The following is a 14,848-nucleotide window of genomic DNA, read 5'->3' as shown; positions in this document are numbered from 1 at the left end:
GGCCGTGATCAGTCTTAAACTCTTTGTGGAATATCCAGAATCAGCTAGTTGTTAAATTAACAAAAGCCTTATTTTCAAAGTATAAACATAATGAACTATGTGTCCTATTGGGCATTCAACAGCCCAACTTCCCCACACTGAAGGACTCTTGCGCCTTTGCGCTGCTCAGAAACAGAATGGATTCAGTCTCTACGACAGATTTTCAAAGCAGTCTAGAGGACTTTAGACACATACCTACAATTAGCTTTAATGGCGACATATCTAAATCTCATGGACCGCACTGAAAATCTCACCCTACCACTTGAAATATTGGGTTTTGAGCAATGTGTGTTAGAGAGATGTACACCATCTGCCTATTTGCTTTATTATTTATTAGTTGCTGAGGGGCATGAAGTGTAGAGAACAGTTGTTTGCCCTTTCCTCTGTGCATCACTTTGCATCAGTTTTCACCCCAAGTCACTAACATTCCTAGAAATTCGGCTGCTCTTCTCCCCTCCCCAAACCAATGAAACCTGATCTCCCATAGAGCAGGGTTTAATATTTGAAATGTATGCAAGCTCTCTGGAATTTTTCTAAGCCCAGGCAATAAAGCTGAGCCATACACCCATGTTGTCCTTTTTATCCTGACACTGTTTATACTCTTTTTTGGCTGCAAACATTTTTACTAAAATAGCTTTCAACCTTCACAGGGCAGAGTACTCCCCAGAAGAAATATGTAAAGGGGAGGAGTCTCCCTGGAAACATAATGCAGAGCTTTCACATTGCTGAAGAATTTCTCCACAAAGTATAGCATCAATAGTTAAAAAGTGGAGAATGAGAGGATAGCTGGCATTCTGCCAACACAGGACAGTTGCCCAGCGTGATGTGTTTTGGATGAATGCACATTTTACCTCCATTTATTCCAGCTTCTCTTTAACGGTTCCAGACTTGTGCTTTCCGAAACACATACTATATATGCTAACGTGCATTACTTGTTATACATATATACTGTTTCTTGATGTCTGGCTTCTATGTTATGGATTATCTTAGTCACATTACAAGACTTTCAATATGTATTGGTTTTATATATTTAATTATCAATTTTGGGGTTTTTTTCTCTCTGTGGTGTGTGTGTTTCCTCACCATCCTTCTGCTAGATCCTGTGCAGCTTAGGGCTAAACCTAATAGCATCACTCACTGTTCCAGCAAGTCATTTCCCTCTGGAGTGGGATACAGTGATGATGACATAATGCTGTGGTTTCAAATCCCAAACCAGCTGTTACTGGTAGATGCATTTAAACTCACTGCCTCTATGTCCATGCAAGAGACACAAAAGCTTATGACTTGATTTAATAAATGATTTATTATTTTGAATGTATAATTCAGGACATAGTTTCCACATGGCTTCATCCATAAGACAGGCGAAAGTAATTTATGCAGCTTAATGCTATAGTAACATCAGGCAAGAATATATTTCCATCTGCCCAGACACTCTAAGTATTTCCTCCTTTGTCAAGCAACATGGAATTTGATGCTGTTTACTAATTCTGGTCTGAGGGAGCAATTAAATAGCTGTGGATTTCTTTTTAATAAAGGCAATTTTTTTGTTCTTTCTGACACACATTTATAATAATTATATTTTTACTGTGTATGTGTTATATATTGAGCCCATATCTACAGCACTAAATAACACTTGTACATATGCCAGAATGTATATATATATTAAGTTATTTTGTAATGTTTAGATTAATAACAATGACTATACTTCCTTGTTTATTGCCCTATACCATGCTAATATTCTCATATGTTTTCTATCCTTAAACTCTTGAAAATATTTGCTCAAGCGATGAAGGTCAAATTTAAAGTCATTTCTCAAGTCAGTCAACAGTAAATCTAAAAAAAGATTACCACAGAAGCAACTTGAGACCGATGAAAGAGCTTTTTCCATTACAGTAAATTGCTTTGATGGAGCACAAAAATCTCTCTCTCTGTCTCTCTACAAATCACAGTTTTGCATGGCATAGCCTGACTACATCAGTTGCTAGAATACGTTTTGTCACCGAGAACTCTTAACCTAAAACCCATCCTCTTCCCCAATGTGTCATACTGGCAATTTGTTTTCAGGATTGCTGTATTTACTTACCCAAAGCAAAGTCAATTTGAACAAATGCCCTATATATTAATAAGCTAAATGTGTCCCTAATGTAACTCCATTGACTTCAGTGAAGTTGCGTCAGAGATAAAATTAGCCCATTATGTTTTGGCATGATACTATTGAGAAAAGCACACAAGTCACACTCCATTTGGGACAACGATAGTGAAACCTCTACAGTGCTTATATCACTCATTTTATGATATGTGGCACCTTTAATACACACACAGAAACTGTGCAATAAAGGACCAAATACTGACAGATGTTGTCTGAACGTATGATGCTTTCAGCAGTTCGTTAGAATGGAGTGCAAGACTTGTCCGGGAATCCACTACATTATTTAGAGTACAAAAATAATCATGCTTTGTATGTACATTATGAGCTACACTACCTTCTGTGACAGGTTATTGATATCTAATCCATAGCTAAGGGTGGTATGAAGGGGTTCTGGGGGCCAGTGGCCTCAGAGCCTATTGCTGAGCTGTGCCTAAAGTTACAATGAAGCAAACTCAACAGATGTTGGGCGATTTACATGATCAAGGTCCCCAGAATAAGGTCCACTCTACTATAGGTGTTTGTGGATGGCAGAATAAAAATACTGATATGTAGGATTTCTTTTGGGAAAACATATGGGCCTGATTCATCACCAGTGTAATATCACTGAAAGCAGAAATAGAATAACACTGTGGTGAATAGTTCCAGAGGAGTATCCGTGTATCCATGTTAGTCTGTATACAACGAGAGTTCTGTGGCACTTTAAAGACTAACAAATTTAATTTTTGTAGGCATAAGCTTTCGTGAGACTCAGCTCACTTCGTCAGATGCAGAGGTAGAATGATACAGTAAATAGGAAACATAGATTTACAAGTGCATAGAGAACAATGGGGGAGATGGATGAAAGCCGGGTACTTGAGGGCTAATGACAGTCATTGAGTAGGAGGTGAGAATGGGTGAGCAAAGCAATTTACCTCTTATAATGAGAGAGCCATTCCAAATCTCTGTTTAAACCCAGTTTGAATGTGTCAAGTTTGCAGATCATTTCTAACTCAGCAGTTTCTCTTTGAAGTCTGTTTTTGGATTGTGATAAATAAGATTCTAAATGTATATTTGATTGATAACCTTTCATTTCATAAGACGAAAACAGTGAAAACATATGAAATTCAACATTGTTGTAAAGAATGATCATAAAAAAAGTGATGCCTCAATAGTCTGAGTGATCAAGCCTGAAACAAGACTGGCATCAAGTCGGTTGATAATATAATTATCACTGTTAGTGGTATAAGAATTTAGGATGAATAACATTATTATAAAGAGTAAAGTATGTGCTCTCACCCAGATACGAAACACCTTCTTCTGGTGTGATTGTTCCATATTTAACCATCATCTTCACAAAATCAATCAGTGTCTTCATGATAGTTATCAGGGTTTCTTTTTCTTTTGCCTCCTTCTCTGTGTTGAGAGACAAAGCAAAATATAAATAATCAGAACTTCAGAGAGATTCAGTCCTGCAAACTCTTTGTCAAGTTCACCCATAAAAAACATGTCCTGATCATGAAAAGAAAATGGTTTGGTGAAGAGGAGAGGAGTCTGTGTCTTATGTCAGGAACTAAAACTGCTCCTTCAAAGCTGTTATGACCTACTGTGGAAAAAAAGTACTGTAGAGTTCTATTCAGGCCCAAATCTGCTCCTCTGTTGCTGGCCCAGAGCATCTTTGCAAGGCCCCTGAGCGACAAAGTAGGGGCTATATCTTATTCTGAGGAGTTATTCACCCTCAGAAGCTTGCCAGTTGCTCCCTTGCCCAATTTCACTCGCTTTGGTAGGCACAGTCCATGACTTCATTTGGGGTTGTCAGCAGCGGAGCCTCCCCAATATCTGATGTGGAAGAATGGGTTCTTCTCACCAGGAAACACAATGGACTCTCCAGCCCAGAGCATGTGTCCCTGACTGGGACCTTCATAATAATGCTGGTCACTGAGGCCCAGATTTTTAAAGGTATTTAGGTGTTGCTGTGCTCTGCATCACAATGCCTAACAGATTTAGGAGCCTAAACATCACTTTCAAAAGGGATTTAGGGACGTAGAAGTCTAAATCCCATTGACAATCAATTAGGCATTGTGACGCTGAGTGCAGCAATGCATCAATATCTTTTAAAAATCTTGGCCTTAGCTCTTAGATACAGCTTTTTGTCTGTATATCTCTGAGCATTTTACAGAGGAGGGCAAGTATCATGATCTCTGTTTTACAGATGAGGAAGTGAAGGGTATGTCTACACTGCAGCAGGGAGTGAGGTTTCCAGCCTGGGTAAACAGACTCACGCTAGCAGGGCTTGAGCTAGCACACTAAAAATAGCAGTGTGGATGTTGTGGCTCAGGCAGCAGCTCAGGTTCTCAAGCACACCTGACCCCCCAGGTCTGAGCTGGGATGGCTTGCCTGAGTTTCTGCCTGAGCTGCCATGTCCACTGTGCTATCTTTGGTGTACTAGCTTGAAGTATCTACCTGGACTGGGAGGCTTGCTCCGAGCTTCAGTGTAGACATACCTGAGACATAGAGATGAAGTGACAATGGTCACTCAGCAGGCCAGGGGGAGAGTTGAGACTAGAACCCAGGCAGCCTGACTCCCGCTCCTGTTCCCTATCACTGGACCACGTCTCTCCCTGTCTTCTTATTTATCTGGGAAGAACCTATCACAGCGTTGGCATTATATTTCTACCACGCACTAGCAAGATAGCTCAGAGACCCTCTGCTTGGACACTACTCCTCTGCTCTCCTCAAATGTGCATGACTCAGAAGAGTGAGCCCCTAAATGGTCAGCTTGACACAGAGTGGGTTAAATGAAAGCAAAACTACATTTTACCACTTTAAAGTCTATTTAATGAGTCACATCTACTGGCATTGATCCATCCCTTCAGGAAGATGGGTGTTCAATGACAATTACATTATTTTCTCATGTGACATTCACTCCTGTGCAGAGAGGTAGCATAAGAACTATGCAGCACTTAAATCCCATGTAAGGCCTCAAAACAGGGATGGTCCTCTGCACAGAGGTGTATTTCTCCCTCAGTAAGTAGCTCTGAAAGCTGATGTCAATGTAGATATAAATATGTTATCACTTACTGGTACTTTTAATTAAAGCTCCTACACAATGTGATGCCTGCATTCTCCCCTCAAGCAAATACAGTAAAATCAACTGGCTGCTTATTATTTAGAACTTGAGTCACTAGTTTTCGTACCTACTCTACAGTACTTTTTTCTTTAACTAAACAGACCCGAAGAAGCCCAAGATCTAGGATGTGTTGCATAGAGTTTATTTATTCATTTATACATGGCACTAATTGCAGTAGCATCTGGATCCTTCACTTGAATTAAAAACATATCATTAAAATAAATATTACCATCCGCAAAGCCGAAGCAAAAGACTGCCTTACTGTGTACAACCAACGTGTACAACTCCCTGTTCTGCTGACAGCTTGTTCATATCACCATTCAAATAGTCACGCAAAGGCCTGCCACCACACCTACTCCACCTCCATTGACATTTGATGGTGAATGACCGGATGGAACTTAATGCACTACTTGGCAGCTGAGAGGGAGATGTCATCAAGTGAATTTGTCTTATCTGGGTTTAGCATGGATACATGGGTCTTAGGTGATTTGCATAATTTAAAACATTTCAGTTTTAATGGGAGAGGAAATCCTGTAGTGGCAGGATTAGGACCCTAGTTTATGGAATTCTCAATGATACAACTCAGTAATACCATTTAAAAATGATTGGAGGGTTTTGATAACTGAGGACTGAACAACTCTTACATCATAAAGTCTCAATTTATACATAAAAAGAGCCTGATGTTTCAATAATGCAATAATTCCACAGTCCTGCGGTATTCTTTTACAGGTCTCATATCCATTATATTTCACTTCCCAGTCCTAATTATACTCCAAAGAGGACTGAAGCCAAAAAAAAGAACAAAAGCAGTAAGCTTCTTGCACTAATGAGTAATTTCTGCATGTTCATAATGGGATAAATTCATAGAAATATGGCTGTAAATTGAAGTTGCCTGCATCAGTTCCTCTGTGTTCAAGGCCTTATGTGACTGCAGGAGGTAAAGGGGATATAGAAGGATTTGCCTTTATTTGAATGACCATATTGTGCAATGAGGTAGAGAGTTAACTGGAGTACTCTCCTATCTATTGTCTGCACGGGCTTGTTGCTAGTCCTCTTGTTTTGTACAGTGTTAACTGCAAGGTGTAGTTAGGAAAAGTCCTGATACCTTCTGAAAAACATAGTCAGGAGCAATTTTGGCCCAGTAATCCAGAACACAAAGAAAGACCTTAAATCCCAGGCTCTCCTAGCCCTCTGTTTTTGGAGTACAGCAAGCACTAGTAACTAAGTGTATATCTCAAACACTACAGTATCTGTTCCAAATATTGCCTGAGAAATCCCAGCTCCATGTTTCCAACAATTAGAAACACCTTTCTCACTCTTCCTTGGGGTAACAAAGGCTCAGGATAAAAAATGCTATGTTTTTTGCAAGACTAGAAGATCAGGAACTAAAGGTCTAATGCAAAGTCGATTGAAGCCAATAGAAAGACTCCCAGGCTCTGAAGCAGATCCCACATTTTAGTCGATCAAGCACAGGTTTATAGGCTCTGACAGTTGGATGAAGATTTTCTATTGTGGATAAATTTAAGATGTAAGAAAAACATGAGATCCTGACACTTGATATAATGTGAGAGATTTAAAACCAAAAAAACTGCTCTTTGAAATCTCTGAAAGGCTTAACGGGAAAATTTATCCAGGATAAAAATAACAGAATTTACAGAAATTGTGCTAGAAAATTTATTCTCATACCAAAAACATATATCCTTCCAAGAACTACAAGATAAAAACCAGTCTGGAGGCCAGAGAGTGGCCCAGGTACAATCAGCTGACAGCAGGGTTTATTATACACGTCTGAAATGTCCAAAAGAATCTAATCTAGAAGTGGTCTTATCCTCCAGCAATCATAATGAACATCTTGTATCTACAACTGGATAGCAAACTTTGAGGTCAAAACTCCTTGTGATAGGAAATTATTTTGGGGGCAAGAACGAATGCCTTTTAAAAAAAGGCTTGGAATAACATGTTTCTTATGCTATAGAGCAGCCAGGGGTTACCATTAAATGAATACATTTTAATACTCTGGAAGAAATTTTGCTTGTCCCCTGAAAATCTTTACAGGCTTGGGTTCAGAGATTCTAATCTTTTCTGTCAATGCTTGAAAGGTAAAGGACATGTCCCAGGACTGTCCAATGCAGAAGAATACTGGAAGAAAGTATAATTCTTTCAAAGGCACATTTTAGAGAAAGATATGAACATAACGATGCCACTATGTATACAGGTAACTCAAATCAGATCCATGGTTCACAAAGGGAGACAAAGTGTCTCAAGAGAAGTTTATGGATTGCCACAAGGGTTTGTCTCAGATACTGGAAAGATGTATCTGCACATTCAGTGTTGCAGTGGATCCTGACCCTCTCAGAGCCTGCTTCTTAGCCAGTGATTTTCATGATAAATGGGAGCTAAGGTTAGAGCTAAATTTAACATAACATGCACATCTCCTCCTCTCTAGCCCATATGGATCCATGACTTTCCTCATTACCTCTGCTCCATTTGATCATGGCTATATACCAAACAAGTCCTCGCTATTTCTGCATCAGCAGCATGAAACTCAGCCACCACCACACAGGTATGTGCATGGCCTTCCGCATGCCAAATTGTCACTAATGTGCCCAATGTGGAATCAGGTCCACTGTCAGGCAGGGACAGGTAGAAACACTTTCCCAGCCTTGGCAGGGAGCCCAGCAGCACTGGGGAGCTGCCTAAGCAGGTTTTTACATTGCTGCCTGTAAGTCAACACATAGCTGCAGGATGCGATTAAATCTTCTCTTCCTGGTTTGATACAGGCTGGCAGGGGAGGAGGGTGAGCTACAAGAAGAGCTAGAGACATATGCAAGGGCTGGTGCCCAGTTCCATGTTCTAGACAACCTATCGAGCCGCACAGCACCCTCTCTGCTCTGTGGGCAAAGAGAGAAAAGGAAGAACAACCACCTGAGGTTGCCCAGAGGAGGAGAAGAAAAAGAAGAACCCAAGGCTTATGGAATGGGCCAGGAGAAAAGATCCCCTCTGCTTCTGCATCCTGCTCCTCTGTGGAGATGCGTTATGGGAAGATCCAGGCTCATGAAGAAAGAGGAATCTGCAGAGTAAATGGTTGCTGGTGAGAGAGAGAGAGAGAGAGAGAGAGAGAGAGGGAGAGAATGGTTGCTGGCTGGGAGGAGTAAGAGTGGGCATGAGACAGAGTGTGTGCTGACAGAGTGTCTATGGCGAGGTGCCACAATCTGGCTCATAATAAACTGGGACAGAATAATACCTAACTCCAGAATAGCAAGAAGTGATTCAGGGCTTTCACTGCAATATATAGCAAAGCCTGTGGTTTATGAACAGGGTGTGGATGCTAAGGCCAATTTACCGTCAGCATCATTGTGATGATGGTAATGTTGCCGGATTCATTTTTTTGCATCTCCTTTAGGTTGGGAGACAAGGGTGTTACTGGAAATATTGCTGGGTAAAATCATCTCTTTCATCTTAGAGGGAGGAGATGAACAGAAGCTGGGTTTCAGAGCACATGCCTGGAGGGCTGCAGTGGTGGCATACTTTGCACCTGGTGAATGAAGTTCATCTCATCACTCTGCAGCACTCCCTCTAGCTAATCTAGGAGTGAGGATGATGTGATCCAAAGGGAGTTGCATCCAGTCCTCCTCATCTTAAGCAAAGTTCTTAAGACATGGGGCTTTGAAGACAGAGAAAAGAATTTCAGGCTGAGAGGAAGAAAATGGGGAAATCCTCTGCACCCAGCTTTTTCCTGTTTTCTTACTAAATATTTCTATAAACACATGACAGAAAAAATATAGAGTTCACCTGAGTTAAGACTTTTTAGTAGTCCATAAAAGTTTGGGAAATACTGGAGGTCCTCAAAATTATCCTCAGAAGGCAGCTCATTTCTTCTTTCCAAAACACTGGAGGAGGGCCATGTGTTATCCAAAGTATCATCAATTTCTCCATTCATAACACCAACTTGATCAGCAACATTTGGTATCTCCACAAACAACATTGAAAAATAAAAAAATATATATAAGTACATGGATATGGATGATATCATTAAAAGACCAACAAACAGCATCATTTTCTTATGATGTGTCTTAACTAGAGTCAGCATTTCTGTAATTAGAAAGAGGTCAATGACTTACTCAGTTATTATTCCAATTTAGGATCTTGTTATAATCTTTTATGTAATGCATTGGTCATATTTTCTAGCTGCTGGCATTCCTTTAAAAATCTTTTTATCATTTTCAAATTGAACTAATTATTCCCTAAAGCAAAGAACAGTGCATTGGTCTTCTCAGACTATTTGGTAAGTGAGTCAAAATGATTAGCTAGGAACAATTACCATTTTTTCCTCCTGTTTTTCTTCTGTATCACTGTCTGTTCTGCTTGGAGGGTAATCAAGATCTTCAGACTCCTTCTCCCGATCTTTTGCTTCATTAGCAATTAACTGTTGTAAAACCTCCGCCACTTCATCCTCTAATGTATAGGCCTGGCTCTCTGTGATCTGTTAATAATTTAATATAGGATTTGGTTTTTCTTAAATGTAATATGTAATTTGAAAAATGAACTTTATAAACCAATCTTAAGTTAATTACTTACTTAGCTATCTTGCTTCAAGACTGAATGTAGCCAAAATAAGTTAAAAATGTACACAGACATTTTTTTCCACTAAATAAAGGCCTGCCTCTTGCTATATATCTGTACAGTGCCTAGCACAATGGGGGCACTGAGCTGATTGTAGCCTGTAGATGATACTAAGAAATAATACATATTTGATAGAGTACAGCTACGTAAAGATGGAAAATAAAGTTAATTGTCTACAGCTCCACTAAAACGCATTTGCTATTTTATGTTATTTCTTAACAGCTATTCCTTGAGCCTGGACTCAATCCTGCTACTGCTCCACACAGATCTCCCATTGAAATCAATGGGAATTCAGCATGCAGCAACTGCAGGATTAATTGTAGGATAGATAATAGTACTATTATATTAAAACATAAGGACATGGTAGAGTAGTAGGTTAAAACACCAGCCTGTCATCTCTGGAAACCTAGAATCAAATCCAGCTTACACCATAAATCAGCAACAACAAGCAGCACGTATTGGACCAGATTGTCAGCCAGTGTAAATCATTATAGTTTCACTGAAGTCAATGGAGCTATGCTAATTTACACCATCGGATCATTTGGCCCATAGTGTCCTTCACAACAATCACAAGGCACTTGACAATACAAAAGAACTCAATGAAAACAAAAAGTGAAATGGAAGCAAAAATGAGTGTGCTGCTCTCCTCCTTGTCCTCAGTGTTTTATTTACACACCACAAAAGCATCCTACAATTTGGCATCTTTCATAGCAAAGCATAGGACTGGAATAGCAGGGTAATTGCAGGGCAAGATTGATGTGCAATGGCACAGCTGAGCTGAGAAGCTTGCTTATAGTCTGACTCACACACTTCCTGATTCAAGCCAGTGTCATTAACTTATCAGTTGCACAGACACCGCATTCAGCCCAACTATTAAAAAAATAAGTAAGGGAAAATGAACTGACAAAACAGCTAAATGAAATGATGACAGGGAACTTACTAGACCCAGATTTAGAAGCTTCGAGACAATTTTGTCAAATACGCCTCTATCATTTTCCTCATAAATTCTCATGGCAATCTTCTGGACAATGTCTTCAGCAGTTAAGGGAGTGCCATCTAGCTGATGAAGACCATCTGGATCATCTAAAAGGATTACAATTTAACAATACACTAAACATCTCTATTCCATTTGATTTAGATCTTTTAAAAAATATCTGTACATTGCTTTCTCCTTTCAACCGAAACACCCACTTTTCCCCAAATGTTGGCATATGATTACAGTTATGCTTTGGTATAGTGTTTTGTAACACATACAAAGGTCTTAATACACCAGTGCTTACACTTTTCTGAAAAAATGTCTTTTTTTGGCTGAAGTTTTCTAATGAGCACAAATACGCACAGGGAAATTGCTGTTTGTAGAAAAGTACTTAAAAGTGATATAGCATTGCTCCCCTACACACTTGTGTTGTTGGAATTTATTTTAATCATATGGCTTTGTAGAACAAATAGGTCATCGCATGTTATTTTTTCCTGTTTGGATTTCAGCTAATCAAAGATTCAATCCTTCAACCCTTATTCATGCAAATAGTGCCACTGTAAGACAATGAGAAAGTGCATATGATGAGCATGCTTTGACCCATGGCCAGTATGTTTTGGAATAAATATAAAACACCTTGAGCCAAATGCTGCTTTCTTAACTCATAGGACTTACTTAGCCTGTTGAATTCAATGAGCTACTCCTGCAAGTAAAGCAGGCATAATCTGGTCCTAAATAATTTTTCCTTCTCTACTATGTGAAAAATAAAAAAATGTGCTAAATAATAGACTTAATATTTGATATAAACAGGTATGCAAATTAACTAGTTCTATATAAAGAATACATAAAGTGTACTTTCTTGTTACTAATTGAAATTTATATTTTTATTTTTAAAGTGGTTTATGAAGTATAAAACCTTGAGGATAACCCTGCCAATGAATCTGAAGGCTCAAAAAAACATATGCCAGTTACAAATTTGGAGCTGATCAATGGAAATTGTCTGTGAAAATTGCCAATGATTGTGAGGTTCTTTGTGCTTGTGTGTCAAGCTGTACTTCCTATGTAATAGATTTCTAAAAAAATGTATAACTTAAATGTATAGTCCACCGATGAGTACTGTGCATTTTAGGTAGGTAATTTTGTATGATCAATAGTTGCAATAATTTGTATGAAAAATCAAACCTAAATGTTACTGAAAAGAGTATTATGAAATACCTTGAAATTTATAATCCAGTCCACTTTTAGTGGAGTCATAGTCATCTACCAGTCTGCGGTTCTTGGTGGAGTCTGCATCATCAGGGGCCGGGTGTTGATCATATAGGGGGCTTCTTATTGATTCCCTCTCCTTTTCATTCCTTTCTTTTCCTGCTACTGATTTTAGCAGGTTCAAGTCATCAGCAAAGGAATAATTTCTGAATTCTGGCTTATTTTCTGGAAAATTTATTAACACACACGTCATATAGTCTCACCCCTGCACTATTTCACTATGTAGATTAGTATAATTAACAGGGGAAAGGTTTTACCTGTAGGGATTGTTTTCCTGATCTTGCCTGCCCCAGCTTCAGCAATCTGGTGTGTGAGAACAAATCCAAGATGGGAACAATGAGCACATTGTAATCACATGCTTTATTCAGTTATACACAATATAGTTCATTTTCTCTGACTTTATTCAAGAAAAGTCTTAGGGCCTGACCTGTACTCTTTGTTTAGGAGTTAGGAAGTTTGCCTAAGTATGATCAGGCCCTTATGGTTGTGGTGGTGTTTTTGTGTGTGTGTGTTTTGTAACATTGTATCTTTGGGTTAAAGAGATTCTTGATGGAAAGTTATAATATACTGCAGAAGTGCAGATGAATGCTCATCCTGCCTTCCTTGTTCACCCAAAACTCCCAGTGACTTCAGTGAGAGTTTGGGTGCAAAAGGATTTGTTGTGCTGTTGGCACAACTTTTGCATTTAGGCCAGTAAAACTCTGTTTTAGCTCACTATTAATACTTGGGAATTACTGAAACTGAAAGACATTTCACCAAAGGCTACAAATATTCATTTTACTCTAAACAGGTTTTGTAAACTGTTGAGCGTCTCATCAGTCTCACAACTGAAAGCTCAGAAAATTATATTTACCACAGTTAAAATGTCAAAGTGCATTTGGATAAATTTTTCATTTTACCTACCTGTTCCTCCAGTGGTCTCTCTTCACTTAATTCTCTGTTGTACACATCTTTATCTAGAATAAATGCATGCATGTATATATTCTGTTATGTGTTATGCACACAGAGGCAGCATAGTATTTAAAAATGAATTGTAGTTTTCCCCCTAAAAACACAAATTGATGTCAAATATAAATCCATGTGAAACAAAATCAGTACATCTGGAAGGGGGGGGGGGAGGGAGGGGGAATAAGCCAAACATTTACATTAGGAAAAAAAGAGTTTGACTAAAATAGTAATAGCTTAATCGGATTGGCATAATCAAGAGATTAAAAGATCTATGACATCCAGAACACCACCACAGAGAGAGAAAGAGAGACATAGACTTGAAAGCTGCTGCAAGACAGATAAAACAGCCTTTGGGAAAGAACCAAATGTAAATTAAGAGCCGATCTCCACCCACCTTTCCCTACTTTTTAAAAAGAATCTATTTTCAATGTAAAATGCCCTCCCCCAGCCCGCCAGTTCAGCGTGTTGCTTCCTTGGGATCTAACTGTCTTTAGCCAAGAGAGAGCAAAGTTTGAACTCTCCCTCCTTGATTCCAGGGCAAAGTTTCCCCCTCTCGGTGCACACGGATCACGAGGCCACCTACCTCGGCTGCCCTCGGGTTTAGGGAAGCCCTGAACCTGGCTCCCGATCAGCGCCAGCACCTGAACCAGCGTCGCCCAGTTGAGGACCATCCTTGTGTCCTTCGGGGTGGCTGGCTAGAGGCGGGGCTGGCTGCGGGGCTCGGGGCGAGGCGGGCTCGCTAGGCTGATGAACCAGCAGGCTCCCTGCTCTGCACAAGCCGGCTTTGCGCGGAACCTGGAGCCCCGGAGCCGCAGCGCCGAGCCCCGCACCAGCCTGCGGCGGCTGCCCGGGGAGCTGTCCGAGTCCCGGGGTGCTGAAGTCCCAGCAGCTGCCGCGGCTGGAAGCAGCCGGCTGGATCGCGAGCTAGGGCGAGGTGCCGTGTTGTTCCCTTCCCTGCCGGCAGAAATGGATGAGCTGGTCCCTGCTGATCGCCCCGGACAGGAGTGGGAGGAGACCAGGGGGGAGGCGGGGGGATTGCGGATGGAGGAGCATGCGTGCACCACCTGGCTCCACGGCCCGGCTAACCCCGCCGGATGGGGCTCCCTCCCGGGGCCGGGGCCGAGGCCGCCACGGCGCTGCTGCTGCTGCACTAAGGCGCTCCCTTCCAGCGCAGAGACCAAGGCTTCCCGGCCCTTCCCCTTCGGATCTGCGGGGAAACAAGATCAGCGCCGAGCGCCAATGTCATCGTCCTCCCCAGCCTACAGGAGAAGGTCACATCTCACCGGGGCGTTTTTATGACAGCGCATGGCACATGATTCATGGGCAGCGTGGGCCCGCTTTATTTCCCAGCTGCGTTGAGATGGGGCTGCACATCACGGTTTCATTGTCGGGCGATCTTTAGGAGAAAGCCCCAGGGAGAAGCAGAACGTGCCGGGGTCACGCCAGGGGAGAAAGGCTTGGTCTGGAGTCAACACAGAGAACCGGCATGTCACAAGCTTCATACTCTCTGAAAGTGAAATTTACCCTTCTGCAGTGGGCCAGCCTATGCGCCACTCAAGTCCCACTTAAGCCCTCTACACAGAGATGAATTTCACCCTACAGGCATATTCATCAATTATTCTTTTTTCCTCCCTGGGCAGGACACCATCAAAAGTTTAACCGCAGCACGTCTTGCCTATGAAGTTTAGAATAAAGAATCAGGAGCACAAATGAACAGACAATAGATCTAGAGGCTTAATTA

At 40.8% G+C, this 14,848-nt stretch overlaps 1 protein-coding gene across 3 annotated transcripts in view; it reads right to left on the bottom strand.

Annotated features, from left to right (window-relative positions):
* SCG3 (secretogranin III) overlaps positions 1 to 13,814 on the bottom strand; it is a 43,281-nt gene extending 29,467 nt beyond the window's left edge. For 2 of the 3 annotated variants that reach the window (XM_067555830.1, XM_067555831.1), the window contains exons 1-8: positions 13,691 to 13,814; positions 13,063 to 13,115; positions 12,417 to 12,462; positions 12,109 to 12,324; positions 10,858 to 11,000; positions 9,616 to 9,777; positions 9,087 to 9,264; positions 3,464 to 3,580 (exon numbers count right to left, since the gene is read on the bottom strand). In XM_067555830.1, the coding sequence (XP_067411931.1) occupies positions 3,464 to 3,580; positions 9,087 to 9,264; positions 9,616 to 9,777; positions 10,858 to 11,000; positions 12,109 to 12,324; positions 12,417 to 12,462; positions 13,063 to 13,115; positions 13,691 to 13,778 (1,003 nt within the window). In that variant the 5' untranslated portion in view covers positions 13,779 to 13,814. The remainder of the gene's footprint in view (positions 1 to 3,463; positions 3,581 to 9,086; positions 9,265 to 9,615; positions 9,778 to 10,857; positions 11,001 to 12,108; positions 12,325 to 12,416; positions 12,463 to 13,062; positions 13,116 to 13,690) is intronic. The other variant, XM_067555832.1, reaches the window with a different exon arrangement.
* Between the last annotated feature and the right edge of the window lie 1,034 nt (positions 13,815 to 14,848).

Source organism: Emydura macquarii, unplaced genomic scaffold, assembly GCF_026122565.2.
Source record: "Emydura macquarii macquarii isolate MOO-44397 ecotype Brisbane River unplaced genomic scaffold, CSIRO-AGI_Emac_v2 contig_1644, whole genome shotgun sequence".
In the NCBI taxonomy this organism is placed as follows: Eukaryota; Metazoa; Chordata; order Testudines; family Chelidae; genus Emydura; species Emydura macquarii.
Note: the sequence above shows the minus strand (reverse complement) of the source record. Positions and strands in the feature narration are given on the sequence as shown.